This window comes from Carettochelys insculpta, chromosome 5 (genome assembly GCF_033958435.1).
Source record: "Carettochelys insculpta isolate YL-2023 chromosome 5, ASM3395843v1, whole genome shotgun sequence".
Classification (NCBI taxonomy): Eukaryota; Metazoa; Chordata; order Testudines; family Carettochelyidae; genus Carettochelys; species Carettochelys insculpta.
Window position 1 is genome coordinate 1317600 of NC_134141.1, and position 21216 is coordinate 1338815.

The window sequence follows — 21216 nt, forward strand, 5'->3', positions numbered from 1 at the left end:
CCAAAAGCTGCTGAAAACTTAGGGTTCTGAAAAGCCTCGGCACGGCACAGTGCCTGATGGCAGTGCTGATGCACCTCCAAGTACAGCGGCAACCATACCAGGGTTATGGTGTTATCACCCACAACGAAACACCAGGAGAATAAGTAGCACTGAGGCATGCCAGAGTTCACAGACGGAGTCACAAGCAGTAGCAAGTTGCTGCTATTTGCTCTCTGCTGTCAGAATCTGCTCATTAACCCATCCCCACCTGCTGAACTCCAGCTGCGCTACCACACAGACACCAGGGCAAAGCAAACGGGGTGCTGAGGATATAAAGAGATGGTGACAGATCTCTGATATTACAGCGCACGCTCCTCTGGGCCAGCCAGTCTGGTTAACACGAGCTAGGCAGGCAGGCAGGCAGAGTGTGGGGGCGGCACAGGAGGAAGGGTGACTTTCTAGCCTCTCTTTGTGACTTCCCCCCGGAAAGGAGAGTCATGACGGACAGACACTCACCATAAACAGGGATATTCAGAGCTTCCCCTCCACATCCCCCATCCCCCGGGGGCCCCTGGGACTGGGACACCAGAGGCCAGCACTTCAGAGAGTCTTGGAAACACTCTATACCAATCTCCTGCAGAGGCAGGTCCACAGGCCGCTGCATCTCCATACGAGGCCAATGCTCTGCTAACTCAGCCCTGTGATCTCCAGGCCCAAAGAGGCCAGCTGCATAGCCTGGGACACAGGATGAAGTAGCAGGAAAGGTCAGGGGTGAGGCACATTTACAGAGATCCAATTCATTATCAAATTCACCATCTCAAACCATAAATAGGATGAACTATGCCCACATCCAGACAAGCCCACACAGCTCCTCTGCAGCCCATTCCGGGGAGGGAGGCCATCTGCGCAATGGGTCTAGGAGACTGACCCGGCAGACAGCTGTGTGTGCCAGAAACCAAGGCTGAACAGCCTTGCCTTCAACTGCCCACCCCAGGGCTCCGGGGGGACTTACACTCTGCTCCTCAAACAGGGCATCGTTGGGGACGCCTTACTGTCGTACAGGAGGGCCCTTATTGCACCAGCTGGCATGGCTCGCCAACCAGCCCATAACAGAGAATCCCACCCATGGGCCAGTACATAAGGCAGCATTAACAGTCCTGGGCCAAGCAATCTCCAGCACCACATACACTCCAGGAGCACAACCTTAACGATCTCTTCCAATGGCCGCAGCTCACCCCCAGCTTCCTTTCAGACTGCAGCCAGATCACCCCTTTGCCCCAGGGGATTCTGCCATCTCCTGGCACAGAAATGGCTTTGGGCTGCTTCATCCTTCTCACTGGTGATGAGAGGACACCCACGAAAGACACAGCACCACTTCTCTCTGGAGTGCTCCACTCAGAGATGGAGCTGGTCACACTCCCAGCAGACCCAGGTGAGTTCACACATGCACCAAAAGGACCCGCAGCTGTGACTTGCTGGCTGTTCTGAATCTGGCAGACAGGGCTTAGGGCACAAACAAGCTCCGACAATGCTGTCTGGCCAGCGTTGCTTTCATGGCTGTGAAAGCCCACGATGTGTCCCTCTCTAAGTACCATTTGATGGCGAGGTTCTTTTGGTCAACCCATCGTCTGTGTTCCTCCAGCTGCCCAATGCCATCCCTCCAGAGCAGACATTTTGTCCTCCTCCCTAATGCTGGTCCCAGTTATTTCCATCTTCTTTTCTGCACAACTTCGGAAGTAAATAGCTGTTGAACACTAACAAATCTCAGTATCTGCTACAAATTTATTCCATTTAATCATTAATATTTTACAAAGGCATTTGTTTGTAAGCTTACCAGGCCAGCCAGCTCCTCAGCCAGCTCTTCTAAAATTCTTGGATGTAAGTTATCTATACTGTCTCATTTTCATGGCTGCTGTTCAGCATCCTCCTGGCATGCTACTAACATAGAAGGCATTATGAGGATGTAGATTGTCAGTACAGTAGTCCCTCAAGTTACGCAAGGGTTCCACTCCCATGCACCCTCACATAACTCAAATTTTGCTTAAGTCAGGGGGTGGCTTTTTTCCCTGGCGGAACACATGTTCTGGAGCCGGGGAAGCAGCAGGAGCACCTGGAGCTCCATTTGAAAGGTAAGTCCTGGGGTTGGGGATGGGCAGCTGGGGAGGGTCAAGCCTGGGGTAGGTTAGGGGTGCAGGGGAGGGGATGAAGTTGAGCCAGAGCTGCTCGAGGAGTTTTAACCGAGCTTCAGGGGTGGGGGGGGTTGAACCAGAGCCACATGGGGGAGGGGGGTGAGCTGTGATGCAGTGGGGGGTTTGAACTGGAGTGGGGGTGGTGAGCCGGGCTGTGGTTGGGGGTGGGGTTGTACCAGAGCCACATGGGGCCCGGAGGGAGGTGAGCCAGGGCTGTGAGGAGCAGGATTTTGAGTTGTGCTTAACTTGTGCTAATGTGAGTTAAGTGCAACTCGACATTGCGCATCTCGAGGGTTTACTGTGCATACAACGTTGGACAGGGAATGCAGAGGACACTTTGCCAGTTCAGGTGTTTACTCTCTCCCAGATGTTCACGCTGGCTTGCATGCTTGTGACAAGGACATGAAGAGTCTTCTCTACTGTTCCTTTGCCTTCTTAAGCTCAGCTCTAATAAGGAGTCACCACAGTCGGGTTTTCATAACTTCACAGCTACCCTGCCCCCCCAGCTTTGCAATGCTGCGAGCACAGTTAAAATAAATGCAGGCTTAATTAAAGGAATTGTTCCACCTAGACAGTGGTGTTGAACAAAAGTAGGGTCTCCCCACATCACTACCGACTCCTCCGTGAGAGCAAGCACAGGTGCCGTGAGCCAGGGCAGGGCACCATGCAGCTCACCAAGAATGCACTACAGATCTAGACTGCGCTCAGCGTGTAGTGCTTAGTGACAACTCGTCCAACTGCGGCTGAATCAAATCATTCGTTGGAGGTTTTCTTGTAACCCATCGCTGCACTGAGCCCATCACAACAAGAGAGCACTATACTCACCAAGGGCTCACCGCTCCCCCGAGCAGCTTCTCCCCCACCTAGCCAGCTCCCCCCAGCCACACAGCTGCTGCCTCGTGGGGGGTGATTAGCAGGTCAGTGGGAAAGGTCCTCCTTACAGCGCTACAGTCACGCAGCTGTGCCAACACGGAGAAGCCCTAAGTAGCAAGGAGAAGCCACAATTGTTTTTGCAACTGGGGTTTTCCAGCCAGAGAAGAGTGGACAGACACACCTAGACTCAGCTCAGTACTTCTAACAGAAGCAGCACCGCCTAGGAACAGAAACAGGGCCTCACAAGAGTACTTGGATGGTGCCCAGAAAGCGAGAGGCACTCAAGGGAAGTTGATCCTCTTCCCATCTAACCCCAACTTCTTCTAACCTCGCTGACCCCAGCCTGGAAAAAGGCAGCTAATATTTCCATATCACTCAGGCTGCTGCTGCTGCGAGATGCGCAGAGACTGCTGTGATGAAACGCTCAGTGTTTAAAGCCACAGACGCTCCAGTTTTAGCCTTCACTGCTAAGGAAACGGATGCCGACTCAACAGCTGCTCGGGTTTTAAAACAGCCATCAAGCAATCAAGAGACCGTCCAAAGAGACTGTCAAAAGCAGCAGCTTTCTGACGACCCAGAGCGAGAGAGCGTGCTCTTGATCAAAAGAGCAGAGCAACTGACGCTGCAGATCATGCTCTCAGGTGGGCAAGTGCCCACTGCTTGAACCAAAACAGATGCAGACGTAGTACCTCAAGGCCCCAGAGAGAAGAGCGCCTGCACGCCACTCTAACGCTGCCATCTGAGCCAAAAAGCAACGCTTACCGACTTGAGAAATAAGAATCGAGACCACTCCCTGCAAGAGGCGGGCTGCAGCCATATACAAGCTATGTAAGGCAAAGCGAGGACCCCGGTAGATCCTAGACCTGAATGAGGAAAAGATGCATGATGGGAAATAGTCTAGTCTTATACTTAGGGTGGGGGCAGGAAATCAGCGTCAAATAGTGTCAGTTAACAGGACTGGTGGTCAGAGGGGCTGGAGACGTGCTGCTGATGGTATCTGTTACTCCCGCTTTCACCACAGAAATAAGGTTCTGCAGGGATTCCTCGGATTCCCAGGTTGCAGGCCCCCTCCACTGCCACTGGTAGAGTGCTCGCTTACCAGCGTGGGGCAAGCCTGAAGAAATCCAACTGGAAGGCAGTCACGACGTGGCACAGTAAACCTTCAAAATGCCTAATTGCGAGTTGCGCTTAACTCTCACTAACACGAGTTAAGCACAACTCAAAATCCCGCTCCCCCCTGCCCTGGCTCACGCCCCGGCCCCATGCAGCCCTGGCTCAACCCCCCGTGCTGCTCACCACCCATGCATGGCTCTGGCTCACCCCCCCCAGGCTTACCATCAATGTGAGTGCCTCTCACTCAACCCCCGCAACCCTGGCTCAACTGCCCCCCGCCCCCCCCGCACACAGCTCCAGCTCAATTCCACTTCCCCACCCCCCCGTGCAGCCCTAACCCACCCCAGACTTAACCCCTCTCCCACGGCTCCAGTGCCAGGCTTAACCCCCCACAACTGGCCCCCCCAACCCCAGGACTTATCCTTCAGATGAAGATCCAGGTGCTCCTGCTGCTTCCCTGGCTGCAGAACATGCATGCTGCTGTGGGGAAAAAGGCACCCCCCGACTTATGCGAAATTCCAGTTACGCGAGGGTGCGTGGGAACACAACCCTCATGTCAGTCGCACCCTGATTTTACTTCATAACCAGGAGAACCACTGCGGAATGGAAGTCTGAAGGAAAATGCATCTCCTCTTCCTACACAAGCTCCCCGATTGCTACACGCCACCAGCCTTACCCCTCCTGGCTGCAAGCCAGACAGATCTCCCCAATCATGCAGTCAGAGGGAGGAAATCTCAAGGACTAGCTGCATGATGGTTACGGCAGGGGTGGCATTTTCCTGAATCAACACTGAACCGATGGCCCCGCATGCTGCTAACTGTGCAGTCAGCCAGCCAAAACGGCTGGTATAACTCCTTATCACCACCCCTTGCGGCATGCTCTTCTTTCCCCAGGGAGAATCCAAGGCAGATACATTTAAAGCTCTCTAGTCCGGTGCTGAACGAGAGGGCCGGACCAGCGAGGTTCAACCACTTTAAGTGGAACTGTTTCTCATGTGGACTGCTGAAGGATTGCAGACCAACATTAGACAGTTGTGGTACTTGACCTGCCACTAGAATCATCACATCTATGTTTGTGCACTTGCTTGCACAAGTGGTGCAATTCAACATTGTGAAGTACAGATTGAACCTCTAATCTGACACACTCTCACCCTACAAATCCATAATCCAGCATGATCTTAGTTAGTTAGATGGACAACCACTTAGCATGGGTGTGGCCAAGTTTCCCATGGTCCCACAACATTTGTTTACAGCCACTGGTCCTAGCTCTCAGTGTCCTGTGCTGCTATTTAGCTCTAATTTACCTGCAAGCATCTTTTAAGAGCCCTGTGAGCAGTGGAAGTGTTGGCAAGGCTGCTAGACAATATTGACCCCCTGTGGTCCAGCAAATTCTGTTGTTCAGCACTGGTCAGGTCCCACGGGTGCTGGGACTAGAGAGGTTCAAACTGTACTTACAGATCTTCAGATAAGAGCTATTGTAACAGTTACAGCTAATTTTTTGCCCTTAAAAATCTAACAGACGTGTGCACAGTCTCACCACTTTCAAGCCTTTTTAAATGCAAGTATTATTTAAAAGACTTCATCACCAGGTACACTAGATAATTTTTGTTTGTTTTAATTGCTTAAGTACAGTGAGTCCACAAAAACCAAAAACCAAAATATTTTATACAGTAAAGAGCAAACAGGAAATAGTGTTAAAGAAATCTTAATTTAAAAACTACCACCACACTGAATAGGAACGTTCTCTCAGTATTACCAAGTTAAGATTAAAGGATCAGACCCAAGGTTCTCGTGCTGCTTGGAACATATGCAAGTGACTTGGTCAAACCATCAAAACTGTCTAGCCTGTAACTGGCAGCCTGCATGTACCATGTCCTTCTTAGAAGAAGGACACCCCCCAGAAACACGAAGGCTGTCTCCATGCTGCACTAGGCTGTTGGCCACATGAAGCAGGGTCGGTGCAAACCAAGAGACGCAGAGAAACCCTCCTCAGCATTTGGGAGTCAATGCAGCCAAGTGCGGCAGCTAGGCTCCCACATTCCAGTGCGGATCCCTGCCACGGAGCAGCTGCCCTGTCGCCTCGCCCTCACTTCTGCTCTGCCTTCACAAACAACAAGTATTTCTGAGGCCATAAGATGCACCGGTTTCTTTGACAGCCAGTCTTGCACCTGCTCTGTCACTGCATTCCTGGAACATGCAGGCAACTGGGCAGGAACTTATTTCCTATGAAATCAGAACAGTGATAAAACAAACGCTTTTTTTTCCCCCAGCAGCCTGAAACCTGAGATCATCTTCAGGAGAAAAACTACTCCAGCCTTTTAAGGAAGACGAACTATTTTGGATTAGTTACTTTCAACAAGCTGTCCTAGATGCTTAAGAAGCCTCTTGTTTAGCTGTATTAAACAAGAGCGTGCCTTAAACATATGGAGCCAAGAATGTCTGCTTTGTCTGGTGCCTGGTACCCTGCACAGCCATTTACAGGACTGACTAGATGTGGGAGGCAGACTGCTGTATCATATGCATTTCCTAGATATTTTATGAGTTCATTCCCACCGTTACCTTACGCGATCCGAGTCCTGGTAGGGCTCTGCTTCACAAAATTCACCTGCTTTGATTCTTTAGGTGCCTTTGGGCAGGTCTACGCTTACCGGGAGATCCACCCGTTCAGGTCGGGTCAATCTTCGGAGTTCGACATCGCATGTCTGGTACAAACGCACAAAATCCATCTCTCTGGGGTTGGCAGTTGACCCCCTGTACTCCTCCTCTCGCCAGGCGTAAGGGAGGTGGACAGGAAAAACGTTCCTGTCGACCTCCCTCAGTGAGGACAGCCCTTACAGTCGACTGCAGATACATCGATTCTAGCTACCCAATTACCATAGCTACAATTGCGCATCTGCAGTTGACTGCAAGGTCTAATATAGACCAAGCCTAGTTCTTTGACTGCATCAGCACCTATCAGATTTGCTTTTACCAGTTTTATGTAGCGGAGAGTCAAATTGGGACAGGAGAAAAACCACCACTTTGTCCAAAGGTTACCATCACAGCCCAATAACCTCCCGAGGTTCCTCAGCACCTGCTCCCTGCAGCACAGGCCTGCCACTGGACACTTAGAAAACAAACAAGTGCTTCACAGCACAAGAGCCAGCCATTGACATAACAGCGTTTAGATCAGCGAGTTTTCTGTTGGTTTAAACCTACGTCATAAGGGCTCACGAGCAAGGCATCCATCACCCGGAAAGCTTTGCCTCATGCTGTCAGGGCCAGGATTGGTTCCTGGGCTGTATTTACATTCATTCACATAGCTCAACTGCAGAGATCTAGTGAATGAGACAGTAACACAGGAGCAGATTTATGACAACTAGTGTAATTGTTAAGTAGAAAGTGTTACGAGAATTCACATGGGGGCAGCTGTGCAGAGTGCCCCCTTTTCTTGGTTATCTGGGAATACTGCAGGTTGGTGGGGGGCAGAGAATCAAAGCATCTGAGCGGCTGTGCTCCAAGCTTAGCAAACTGTATGACAGTAGCGCTGTAGGGCCTCAGCCAAGACCAAGACCCTAACGCACTAGTTGCTATAAATACACAAGAGGCAGCTCCTACTCCAATGAACTGACTTACCTAAACAGTTCAGACAGAGCAGGAGAGAAAACAGTGGCCAGAGAGCTGAACTGACTTGCCCACATTCCCACAACAGATCAGCGTCAGAACTGGAAAGAGAACCTGACCCCTTGACACCAGTGACCCAGTGCAGTGCTGTACCCAGTGATTAGACCAGTGTCAGTCATGGAACCCAAACCCCAACTGGTGTCTTTGGACATTGAAATGTCAATAGCATTAAACGCAACCGATGCACATGAGAATCTTGTGCTGAACGCAAGGTGCTAAAGAATATTTCATAGAAAGAGCGAGTCTCTGCCCTTTGAACCAACTTCCCAGGCCCTTCCGCTACTTGCTGGACTAATGGAAAAGCCAGAGAGTTCTCATTTCCACAACGGGGAGGAAGCAAATAATTCAGATGGAAAGTTTCTCTTTGTTCTAGAGCTGAGAAAGTCAGTGTTCAGGGAATTAAAGCCTCCTACGAAAGTTAACAGAAATAGCATCAGATGTTACCAAAACAGGAAAGCTCCATTGTTTGGGCTGAGTCCTCAGTCTACCCCTGGATATCTTGGAACACTGAAAAGTTAGTAATGACTCAAAATCCCATTGCAGACTGTGGAATATTACCCTGCTAGACAATATATGCAAATACAGTCTAAGCACATACTGAGAGTAAGATGAAGTCAGACAATCTTATATCTGGCACTTTTCCTCTCCTGTGAGATCACATACGTTAATGTTCATGACTGAGACAAGCCATCACAGAGGGAAACAGGACCAACTATCTCTCAGGCAAAACCACTCAAGCATCTATGCGCCTTTTGCATGACAACCAACCATAGTCTGGCTCAAGTTTTGTTTCTCCAAATGCTAAGTAGAGTTTGTTGAATAGTAACAAAGCCATGTTAGTCTGTACTCCAACAAAATTAAGCAGCAGAAAGGTAGCACTTTAAAGACTTACAGAATGATCTATTAGGTGATGAGCTTTCCGTCCCAGGAAAGCGCGTCACCAAATAAATCACTTTGTTAGTCATTAAAGTGCTACATTTCTGCTTCTTTATTAATTAGAGTTTGTGTTCTCTCTCACACGCTCACAGAAGTCCGAAAAGCGATAACTGACATTTGGGAGGAAGCCATCTGACAATCAAGTCACTCTTGGCGGTACCCTATTTTGAGAGCTTTCAGCTGCTTGTTCAAACTATTTTTCAACAATTACTATGGGCGGTTTGTTTTGTTCAACATAGCATGTAGCCAGCCTCAAAACAAGGACCCAACTGAGAAGAGCAGTTCCCGGAGCTGTTCCAGTCTAAGGAGCAAATACCGTACGCACTTTAGAACAAGCTGCCAGGCTGGCGCGTTTAGAAGCTGCATTGCCCCAGTAGGGTAAAGATCAGGTAAAATGACTTTGCTTGTGACTGTCAGGATTTTTAGGCATTCATGCCCAAAGAGCAACTCCTGATTGTGTACGTCCTACTAAGCAGGAACTTTCTTCAGACACTGGCCCCAAAGGAGGAGTTGCCTAGGGTATGGCTCTTTCAAATATAGATCTTGAGCCACGCAGCCCATGGAGAAGTGAAATACTAAGTAATATTAAGTGGAAATCACTCAGTTCTTAAAAAAAAAAAAAAAAAAAAAGTTTCCTGTCAGTGACTACACATGACTGACAATACAATAAATATCTTGGCATTTCAATCTTATTTCACCCTGACAACTTGATTTATTTGAAATTAGGTTTGGACAGAATATATTTATTTAAATCATCATGGAAGTGTGCTACCATTCAATTCAACCATGTTATATGCTTAAATATGCACACACTTACCTAATTTAGGTTGATATTATCCAGAAAAATATTTAGATCACAAATGTACTGCTCCATTAATCTTCCCTGCACACTCCAGAGTACGCTACCATTGAATGGACAACTAGTCACTACTGTGTGATGGGAAAACTAGAGGAGGGTTCTCAAGACAATACAAGGGAGAATACCCACTTCGCTGTTAAAGGATTAATGTAGGGTTACCACATTTGACCTTCCAAAAAAAGAGGACATCCCTGAGAGGGAGTGTATCTGTCTCGGTACCTCTGAGAACATTAATACAACATGAGTTGGCAGGTTCCGATACAGGTACACTCGCTCTTGGCGTGTTCTCTTTTTTGAAACTTCAAATATAGTAACCCAATTAATATTCCTTACCATTACAAAGGCCAACACTGGAAAACAATCTGATTTCTTCATAGAGGGTCTAGTGTTTGCAGTGCTTAGCACATCCCTGCAGAGTAGAGACATACAGCCAGAAGAAAGCAAAATATTTACAGTTGAGCCTCCAGGACGGAAGTATTGTGCCTTGTATTGCACAAATGTGCAATAGCTATGATGCAATCAATAGGACTTTAGTCAACATTAATCTCTGCTTCACCTTTGCCACTGAACTTCTTCCTCTCCCATTCGTTTCTGAATATTTCTAGGGTGCTCATCACCACAGCATCAGTGTCTATTTACCTTTGGGGAAGTGCAGCTTTTAGCTACTCATCAGTCAATGACAGACATGTGGAGCTAACCCCGTGTACTGAATCACGTCTTGGTCATGTACTGCCATGGTCTATCCAGAGCCTACACCAGAAGTCAGACATGACCAGCAAAACAACTCAGCTGTATAGACAAGAATCCAGATATTCTTAGTAGTTTTTTAAATGCCTTTCTAAACATTGGGTGCAGGATTCCCTAAATGCTCTCTAAAGCAGCCTCATTCCCATTCGCCTTACTCTTGAAATCAACCTTTTGTAGATTTGCAATTTCTTTAGGTCTGGCTGCCTACACAACGATCAGTGCACGCGCAGAAGATGCGTGCCGATTTCCCTGTGAACTGCTCTCCGATTAATTGTGTTAAGCTCCTGTAACTCAAATCCCGAAATTATTTCTAGTGAGCACCACCAGGAAAAATGCAAATGACTGAAACCAAGAAATCGCCTGTTTCTAGCACATAAACCACTTTTCAGATCTGAAGACAAAATAATGACATGGATCGAATACCCGGCAAAGTAGGTCACAGCAGAAACGGTAAAGAGCTTCGGTTGCTTTCCGAGGGTTGATGCCTTGGCAACATCAAATCACTGACACACCAGGGCAGATAGTGACAAGGGCTGCAGAGGTGTCTGGCTGGGGGTGCCGCTCCCCCCACTCCTACTCTTCACTGCAGAGCCCAACCCACAGCTCCTTCCTTCTTACCCAGCTCTCAGCTCCTGCAAGGCTGAGACGGAAAACGTCTCCCCCGCTGCCACCCGGGCCCCCTCTCGTCCCTCCCCCCCCGGCATCCTTCCTCGGGCTGGGCGGCAGCGGGGCCGGGAAGCAGGTGAGTCACCACCTGCGCTGGGCAAACCGTTCGGCAGAAGCGCCGCCAGGCCTGCGAGCAAGACAGCGGGGCTGCGGCCGGGCTCTGCGCGCCGTGTCCCGCCCGGGTCTCTCCCCTTGTCCGGCCGGGCTCTGCGCCCCGCGTCCCGCCAGCGGGCCGGGCCGGGCCGGGCCGGGCTACCCGCAGCTGGGCCATGGGGGTCCCTGCGCTTCCCGCCCCGGTGCTCGGCCGCCCCGCCCCGCCCGGGCTCTGCGCCCCGCGTCCCGCCAGCGCGGAGCCGGGCCGGGCCAGGGGGCCCCGCGCTCAGCCGCCCCGCCCCGCCCGGGTGTCTCACCTTGTCCGGCCGGGCGGCCGCGCTGCTGTCGGGCGGCGGCTCCGGGCCCCTGCCCAGCGTCGCCCGCGGGGCCGCGCCGCCCTCCACCTTGATGAGGCGGTGCGGCGGCGAGCGGTAGCGGCCGCGGGCGCGGGGCGGGCTGGCCGGGCGGCGCTCGCTCTGGCTGCGCACCAGCGGCGGCTCGGCGGGCGCGCAGGGCTCGGGGCACAGGGCGCGCAGCTTGCGCAGGGACGAGCCCGGCCCGCCGTAGGGGTCCTCGAAGTCGCGCTCCCGTTGCGCGCGGTAGGCGCGCAGCAGCTCGGCCGGCTCGTCGCGCAGGTGGCGGGGCGCGGGCAGCAGCTCGGCCCCGGGGCGCCGCTCGCGGTAGTCGGGGCGCGGCGGCTGCGGGGGGCTCTTGGCCTTGTTGTTGCCCAGGCTGAAGTACTTGGTGAGCCACTTGGCCATGGCCCGGCCGGGCGGCGCGGGGCGCAGCGCTCAGGGGCGCGGCCCGGCCCCCAGCTGCCGCTGCCGCTGCCGCTGCCGCAGCCCCGCCATGGGCCGCCCGCTCGCCTCCGTCCGCTGCCCCGCGCGCAACTTCCCGGCCCGGCCCGGCCCGGTTCTGCGCCGCCCGCCCGGCCTGACCTCAGCACGCACCGGGGAGGCGGGGACGCGGCTGTGCCGAGACTCCCCCGCCCCCGGCCCCGGCCCTGCCTATCCCGGGCCGGGGGAGGGGCCGGCCCAGGTGCCGGGGGCGGGGCGCTGGGGCTCCCCGGGCCGCTCCGCCCCGCCCCCGCCCCCGCCGCGGCCACGCGGCCCCCTCCCGCCCGCGTCCCGGCCCCGGAGAGGACGCGCGGTGGGGACCCCGCGCCGCCCCGGCGCACTCGGACACGGGTCCGGCTGGGGTGAGCTGAGCGCCTGCTGCCGGCGCCAGTCCCGCGGGGCCGGGCGTTGTGCCCCGAAGCGCCCCGCGGGCCCCGGCTGCGGCTCCGCGGCTCGTGGCGACCCCTGCGGCGCGGCCCTGCCCGGGCCTGGTTCCGGCGGGCGGGGAGCTGGAGCAGCCCGGCCCGGAGCAACGGGCGCGGGCTGGGTGGGCGCTGGGGGGAGCGGGATGAGACCGGACCAGACCCGGGACGTGGCTATTGGGGCCCGCGAGGCCCCGCACGTGAGGGCGCTTGGGGCGAGGCCGGCGGAAGTTCTGCGCACCGGCTGAGCCGCTTCCCTCCCCAGGCTGGCGGCGCCGTGTGAGCGGGGCGGCAGGGGGCGGCGGCTGCTTTGGCAGCGGGCTGGCGGCGCCGCGCAGCGCGGTCCCTGCCCGGCCTGGAAGAGCTGTGTGGACGGGGCGGCCTGTGAGTGTGTCCCCAGCCCCCGGCTGCCCTTTAAAGTTGGCCCTCGCCAAGGCACGGCCGCGCGTGCGGCGTGGCGAGGGGTCCGGCCGCGGTCTGTAAGGGCTGGGAGGAGAGGCAGCCCCAGGGCTCTGTCGGCGGGGGGGCTGTGGCCCGACAGCGCTACCCGGCGCCGGTGAGAACCAGCAGCCAGCGTGGCGAGCGACGGAGTTCACCGCCACCGGGGCTGCTCAGCAGACAGGATATTGCATCGCGATCAGTTGAATGTTTTCAGGGCTTGTGGCCGCATCGACAGATAACAGCCGCAGTAAGTCCGGCAGCGGGGAACCTGTCCGAGCCTGCGGGGAGCCTGCGCGCCTGGTCCCTGGCGGCTGGGAGCGGGCAACGCTGGCCATCCTTGCTCTTCGGGAGCAGCTCGCAGCTCGCAGCCTCCCCGAGGAGCACAGAGGGTGCCTGTGGTTTCTGAGGGGAGAGGCCCTCACTAGGGAGCCTGGTGGTTGTCGGGAGGCCGAGTGCTTCCTGTCGGCCTCACCGCAGTGGTACCCACAGGTCTTGAGCCGGGTGCTGGTGTAGGCTAGGCGGGGAAAGCTGGGGGATGCTGGAGAGGTCTCCCAGTGGCACGCACTGGCTTGCGCACTCCCATTTCCCCGTGAAATCTCACTCCTCACGGGGTGGGGATAGGTGAGCTCTGCAGCACTGCTGAGGGGGGGGTGAGAGTCTATAGCAATTCTCTCTGTTTGCTCTCAGTGGACGGACCTGAAGGGTTCCTGCTGTTTTGTTCCCCTCTGTGGCCTTGTGGGGGCAGGTTAGAATTGACTGGTGGTGAAATCATCCACACCTTCCCTTCCAGTAAGGGCTGAGAGAGGTCCCAGTGCGCATCAGTGGGTCTGTTAGGGACAGATTGCCACCGAGCCAGGGAAGACTAGACTTGAGGTGTGACTTTCTGCCATGGTGAAGTCAATGATCAAATGCCCACTGACTTCTGTGGGGCCAGGACTTCACTCCCAAAGTGGCATTTCCAATATTTGAAAAAACAGACTTTGCCTGTCCCAAGGTGTGGGGCTTTCTGTCCACGCTCCAGACACAAAACCCTACAGCCTGTCTGTCTGTCTGTTCCCCTTGGTAGGGTCCCCTTTCCAAGATGGAACCCTTCTGTTCGGATCAGCTTCTGTAACACCGTAACTGGCGCCTAGATCGTTTTCACTTTAAGTCCCCAAATGTTAATGCCTGGGGGATATTCTTATCTGTATCCACTCTGGGACTGGAATTATTGTCTTCTGTGTTGCTGCAGCCTGTGGCACCTGGTGTCCCGCTCCTGGCAGGGGCTTAGGGAGCTAACATAATACAAACTCTGCAATATGTATGGAGAGAGGAAGAGCCTAGGAAACATCCCGGGCAAAACTGGGCTGAAAGAACAACTGAGACTCCACTTTGGGTCTCCCGTGAGCACCCTTTGGTACTTAATTTATGTCCCAACGTCACTACCACCTGACCACAGCAAAACACCCACGAAAACTGTCAACCCTCCTTGTGCTCTTCCTTTGTGAACAGGGCTGTTTTCCTTCAAAAGTGAAGGCAGAATTGTTATTTTTTTTATACGAGCCTGCTGGCCTTATGGATAAATATGGCCTGCCTTTTGGCCACACCTGCTCTCTGGAAAGTCATGGACAGGACAAGAGTTTTTGTTTTGTATTTTTACAGTTGTGCAACTGGCACAAGCTGAACCCGTGTTTATGGTGTAGTGACCCAATTAGAGCACAGCCTCTCCCTGTGACCATAGGGTTCAATTATAATTCCTTCCCAAGATCACTTCCTCTCGTGTTTCTTCATCACTTGTAACCTGTGTGGAATGAAATGGAATGCGTGCATTTCAGGTTTGAGAAGCTGTGGCGTGTTAGAGCCATCCTGGATTCTCTGAAGTGTCTGCCAAATAAAGATTGAGTTTCTGCTCACCTTATGCATGTGAGAAGTCTCTGCTGCAGTGGTTCCCAAACTTTTCAGCATCACGCCCCCTTTTTGATATCTGAGAAACCCTCACACTTGGTCACCTCTTCTTTACCATCATCCAACACCCTCCTCTTAACAAAAAACTCAATTTGAAATTTAAAATAAACACAAACTTGGCATAAAAATGTTATTTACGATTTAAAAGAAGCACAAATAGTTTTTCTTGGCCCCTTGCGCATGCCTGGTGCAGCCCCAGCTGCCAGAGCCACCCATGCCAGCTGCCCACCTGCCCAAGCCCTGTGCTGCCAGAGCTGCCCGCACAAGCTGACACTGCTGGGGCCAGGTGCCCACAAGCTGCCTGAGCCCCACACTGCCAGGGCCAGCTGCCAGCCCTTGCCCTGTGAGCTGCCTGCCTGAGTTCTGCCCCTCCTTCCCTTCCCCAAAGCCAGGCACTAGCCCCCTGCTCTTACCCCACCTGCCTCCCCTGAGCCAGGCACCCCCAGCTCACCATGTAACCCCATCCTACACCTCCTCCCCTGCAACCCACACTCACGCATCTTTGTAGGAGGCTGCTAGCAACGTGTGGGCCTTTGCTGGCTGGCTGCTTTTTGTAGCAGCTGCCCCAGGTCGCCCATGTAAAATGGCAGGGGCTGAGAGCCAGAAGCAAAGGTCCGATCTGTCTTGGGGTGGAGGAATGATGGGGGGGTCACCTTGTGCTCCCCCCTGGAATTTCTTCACACGCCCCCAGTTTGAGAAACTGTGCTTTACTGTCTCCAGTCTCAGAACAGACTTCCAAGAAAGATGGGAATTACCAAAGTGGATCAGCCCTGAGGCCCACATAGTCCAGGCTCCTGTCTCAAGAGTGGTCAGGGCCAAGTGCTTTAAAGGAAGATGCAAGGCTCCCAACAACTCTGAGAGAACCTTCCTCCAGGGCAAGTTGTCTCATCCCCAGAGCCAGAGGTTTGTTTCCACCCTAGAACAAGAGAGTTCAGCTCCTTCCCAAGCTCTGGGGATTTCTCTGTTTTAATAGCACCTCTGTTCAGCCTGGGCTCCTGCCAGGCTGTTCCTTTTAAGGACCTACCCCATTGTCAGCCTTCCATCTCCACATTGGCCTGTTGCCGCCTGGGGGAGGCAAGCTGTCCACGTCCCACTGCTGTCCACATCCCAGCAGGATGGGGCCCTACACTTTATGCCCACAGGCCTGTGGGATGAGTGACAGATGCCATGAGTGTCACAGGAGACTTGGCAGCCCTGATGAAGTCAGCATATCACAGCTGGTGTCAGTAGAGGTGTTCCCAAAGATTCATTTAATCCACACCTTCAATCATTTCAAGGGTCAATGCTTTGGCTGTAGCTAAAGCTTGGAGGTGAATGACGGGCGGGATGGGGGTTTTAGACAGTGCTGGGAAAAATTCTTGACTCTGCTGATGGCTGAAACCGTGTGGCAGAAATAGTGATTCTATAAAAAAATAAGTTGAGAAATAGCGAGTAATAGTCTCGTCCTGTAATGCAAAGACCTGGAAAGTGAGGTCTCTCCACACCTCCGCAACAGGCAGTCGTACTAGGAGAGGGCTTGTAACTTGTAAAACTTAGATAACACATGATGCAAAAATATTTTGTCTGCACTCAGGGCAAATAGTAACTGGCAGATGATGTGTTTACCACACACAACTATGTGTTGGCTTGTGCTGACTAAGAGTGTGCCAAGCAATTATCTCATTAAAGTTAATTAGCAAAGTTACATAGCAACTACTTTTGAGTGCGCAGAACATTGTTTCCTGTCATAGTTCTGGTTTGCATGCTTAATAAGTCTTGCAATACATTTTACTGGTATTTATAATTAATAAACAAGGAAGGGAGCAGGTGATATTCCATGGAGGCAGCGTTACGCATTGATAGTCACCCAGGGATGCTGCCGTTTCCAGCCCAGGGCTGGTCTGTTGCATCTGACTGAGGGCTGGGAAGAAGACAGTCCCATGGGTTAATGTGGGCCTGGCCTGAGCCTTAAGAATTCTGCCAGGGACGGTGTTCTCCCTTTCCTGAAGCCCTTCTCTAAGAATGGCTAATGCAAATGTTTCAGAAGGAGGTGTGCAATAGACACATGCCCTTAATTCCATCCTATGGTGCCATGTTAATCATTTTTTGATCCCAGGTAGTCACCAGTTCGTGATGTAAGGGCTGACGACTGACTGACTGTTTTCTGTGTGTGATTACAGGTGTTCCTGCTAGCACTGCGGATCACTAAGCACCGCGGTGGCATCCCATAGCTACAAGTTCACTCAGCTAATTGCACTCTTCTGGGAAAAAAAAAGTCCTTTTTGCTCTTCATGCTGTGTCCGTTGCTGTTCCCATGCTCTGGGGAAAGCACAAAGGTGGCTTTTCACTTTACTGTGTATGTAAATCTCTTCCTCCTCTCACATTGGCTGCTTCTGCTCCAGCCAGAGCTGCTGGTCAGTTCTGCCTTTTTGAGGCCCTGGCATGAGCACTGGATAGCGAAGGCATTGCCTGTCTCAGCAGTCGGGACAGCCCTGCCCGTGGCCCACCCGAGGCCAGCTCCCTCCAACCCACGGGGAGCAGGCCACTCTTAGCCCAGCACTGGGGCTGGAAGCTGGAGGGAGTGGCCAGGGGTTGGGCCTGGCAGCATGGCCTGTGTAGCTGGCTGGCACTCAGGGGCTGGGAAGACAGGCCAGGCAGCTGCTTGGCTTCCCCGGGCTGGGAAGGCTAGTGGTAAGGAGCAGAAGCCAATGCAGACTGGGTGTGTTCCAGTGAGCACAGAAGAGGCAGGGCTGGAGCTCGCCTCCACAAGCCAGCTATTCACCCACCGCCCATGAGCCCTGGTCTGTGTTTGCTATATTGGCTTGAAAGTCAAGGATTAAGTTTATAAAGACAGTTAGATGCCGGATGGGGAAAGCTGGCTCCCAGCCAGATTTTCAGAGCACCCAGTTCTCACTGAAGTCAGCACCTAGGCTCATTGCCTGTCTGAACCTTTAGCGCTGTCCTGCAGACTGGGAAGTGCTCTGCCCCAGAGCGCTCCGCTGGCCTGCCATCAAATGCACCAGTCCCCAGCTGGCCCTTCCTGCACAGAGCCCTGTTAACACAACACAGCTCTGTATGGCTCCACCAGCTCCTCGCCCATCCCAGGATGTGTAATGGTGTTAGAACATCCTCCAGTGCTCGGTCATCTTCTGAACGCAGCGTACTTCTTTAGTCCCTCAGCCCCTTGTTGGGGGTTGACTGCACTTCAGCTTGAGCAGGTGCTTCCCTGATCTCCTTGTGTGGCTGCTCAGATCTTTTTCTGAGAAGTTACTGTTCATGCTGAACCCCCCGGCACTGATCTGCTTTAAATTGTCTTTCCTTTCTGTTCTATTGCATGCGTGTGAGTTTATTTTGTCAGTGTCGCCTGCTCATCTCGTTTTCTCTGGAGAAACCCTCAACGTCTTCCCTAGTTTTAACTAACCTACATAACTTTCTGTCATCAGCACATTTTGCTGGTTCATTGTTCATCCTGCCTTCCAGGTTCCTGAACATCCGCCATCCTCGTCCTGGTCCCACACGTATCCCATTAGAATCTTCTTCCCAAGCCGAGAAAGGGCCATTTTGCCCCTGCCTTTGCTTCCAGTCTCTTAACCAGTTTCATCCCTCACTGGACTTCAACTCCCACCCTTAGTTACGTCATTGCCTTAACAGCCATTTATGAGGGACTTTACCTTAAGTCTTTGGAAAGTCTCAATAAATTAGATCCACAGGTTATTTTTTTTTAACAGCTTTAACTCTTTCAAAGACTTCTTGGCACCAGAGAAGCAGGGTTTGCCTTTGCAGGAGCTGTGATAAATCCTGATTATTGGATTTAGCTAGATGCTCTATAAACATGTACGTTATATTCGTTGAGCCCTTGCTTTTCGAAGGGTATGCTCGAACCCTGCTGCCCGTGAAAGAGAGGTGACTGACTCACTAAGGGTGTGTCTACACTGCAGTTAAGCTCCTGTGCCTGGCTCCTGACGGCTGACTCTGGCTCATGGGACTTGGGCTGGAGACTGTTTAACTACAATATAGACATTTGACCTCAGGCTGAAGCCTGGGTTCTGGCACCCCTGAGAGGTGGCACCCTGTAGCCAAGGCTGCAGCCCAAGCCCAAATGCCCACATGGCAGCTCAACAGCTTCTTACACCAAGCATTGAGAGCCTGTATCAGCTGGCATGAGCCAGCCATGGGCTTCTAATTGCAGTGTGAAGTCTGAGTCTGACACCAAATTAAGTGTCATAATGTAGTAAGAAAAGCCAAAAAAGATTTTGAGGAACAGCTAGCCAAAAATTCAAAAAACGATAGTAAAATGTTTTTTAAATACATTAGAAGCAGGAAGCCTGCTAAAAAAGCAGTGGGGCCCTTGGACGATAAAGATATAAAAGGAGCGATCAAGGAAGACAGTGCCATTGCGGAGCGATTAAATGATTTCTTTGCTTCAGTCTTCACGGCTGAGGATGTTACAGAGGTTCCTAAATCTGAGCCAGCCTTTTTAGGTGACAAATCTGAGGAACTCACTCAGATTGAAGTGACATTAGAGGAGGTTTTGGAGTTAATTGATAAGCTGAATAGTAACAAGTCTCCAGGACCAGACGGCATTCACCCAAGGGTTCTGAAAGAACTCAAATGTGAAATTGCAGAGTTATTAACAGTGGTTTGTAACCTATCCTTTAAATCCACTTTGGTACCAAATGACTGGAAGACGGCCAATATAACACCAATATTTAAAAAAGGCTCTAGAGGAGACCCTGGCAATTATAGACCGATAAGTTTAACATCAGTACCAGGCAAATTAGTAGAAACACTAGTAAAGAATAAAATTGCAAGGCACGTAGAAGAGCACGAATTGTTGGGCAAAAGTCAGCATGGTTTCTGCAGAGGGAAGTCGTGTCTAACTAATCTATTAGAATTCTTTGAAGGGGTTAATAAACATGCGGACAAGGGGCACCCAGTGGACATAATATACCTGGATTTCCAGAAAGCCTTTGACACGGTCCCACACCAAAGGCTTTTATGTAAATTAGGTGGTCATGGGATAGGAGGAAAGATCCTTTCATGGATCGGGAATTGGTTAAAAGACAGAAAACAAAGGGTGGGAATAAATGGTAAATTTTCCCAATGGAGGAGGGTAACTAGTGGTGTTCCCCAGGGGTCAGTCCTGGGACCGATCCTGTTCAACTTGTTCATCAATGATCTAGAAAATGAGGTAAGCAGTGCGGTGGCAAAGTTTGCAGATGACACCAAGTTGTTCAGGACAGTCAAAACCAAAAGGGATTGTGAAGAACTACAAAAAGATCTCAGCAAACTGAGTGATTGGGCAGCAAAATGGCAAATGAAATTTAATGTGGGTAAGTGTAAGGTAATGCATGTTGGAAAAAATAACCCAAATTACACGTACTACATGATGGGGTCAAATTTAGCTATGACAGATCAGGGAAGGGATCTTGGAGTTATAGTGGATAGTTCTCTGAAGACATCCACGCAGTGTGCAGCAGCAGTTAGTAAGGCAAATAGGATGTTAGGAATTATTAAAAAAGGGATCGATAATAAGACAAAAGATATCATACTTCCCCTATACAAAACTATGGTACGCCCACATCTCGAGTACTGCGTGCAGATGTGGTCTCCTCACCTCAAAAAAGATATATTGGCATTAGAAAAGGTTCAGAAAAGGGCGACTAAGATGATTAGGGGCTTGGAACGGGTCCCATATGGGGAGAGGCTAGAGAGACTGGGACTTTTCAGTTTGGAAAAGAGGCGATTGAGGGGTGATATGATAGAGGTATATAAAATCATGAATGGTGTGGAGAAAGTGAATATAGAAAAATTATTTACCTTTTCCCATAATACAAGAACTAGGGGACACCAAATGAAATTGATGGGTAGTAGGTTCAAAACTAATAAAAGGAAATTTTTCTTCACACAGCGCACAGTCAACCTGTGGAACTCCTTGCCCGAGGAGGCTGTGAAGGCCAGGACTCTATTAGGGTTTAAAAAAGAGCTTGATAAATTTTTGCAGGTTAGGTCCATAAATGGCTATAAGCCAGGGATAAAGTATGGTGCCCTAGCCTTCAGAACAAGGGCAGGAGATGGCTGGCAGGAGATAAATCACTTGATCATTGTCTTCTGTTCTCCTTCTCTGGGGCACCTGGCATTGGCCACCGTCAGCAGACGGGATACTGGGCTGGATGGACCTTTGGTCTGACCCAGTATGGCCATTCTTATGTTCTTATGAGTGCAAGTGTGTACATGGCAGTGTAAGCCCAGGCTAGCCACCCCTGGGTTTGTTAGCCTGGGGCTGGAGTGTCTGCACTGCCTTGCACTCCTGGTTGGGAATAGTTGAACGCTAGGTTCCATCCAGGGTTCCTTGTAAGCTGAGCTTACATCTGAGCTGGGCGGCCCCACAGGAGAGATTCAGGTGCCCCCCAGCTGATCAGCAGAGCACCCACAGCCACCCACAGCTGGCAGCCTGTGTTTCCATGGGTGGAGGAC

General features: G+C 51.9%; 1 protein-coding gene and 1 long non-coding RNA gene across 2 annotated transcripts in view; one reads left to right on the forward strand and one right to left on the reverse strand.

Moving 5' to 3' along the window:
• The window catches only part of SHB (SH2 domain containing adaptor protein B), a 129230-nt gene extending 117181 nt beyond the window's left edge, over positions 1-12049 (reverse strand). Inside the window, exon 1 of the mRNA XM_074994505.1 lies at positions 11435-12049. Within this exon, the coding sequence (XP_074850606.1) occupies positions 11435-11878 (444 nt within the window). The 5' untranslated portion in view covers positions 11879-12049. The remainder of the gene's footprint in view (positions 1-11434) is intronic.
• Positions 12050-12261: 212 nt separating this feature from the next.
• LOC142013291 (uncharacterized) lies at positions 12262-16959 on the forward strand. The gene is made up of 3 exons (XR_012645595.1): positions 12262-12315; positions 15481-15663; positions 16920-16959. It is a non-coding gene; the product is annotated as an uncharacterized LOC142013291 (long non-coding RNA).
• The last annotated feature ends 4257 nt before the right edge of the window (positions 16960-21216 follow it).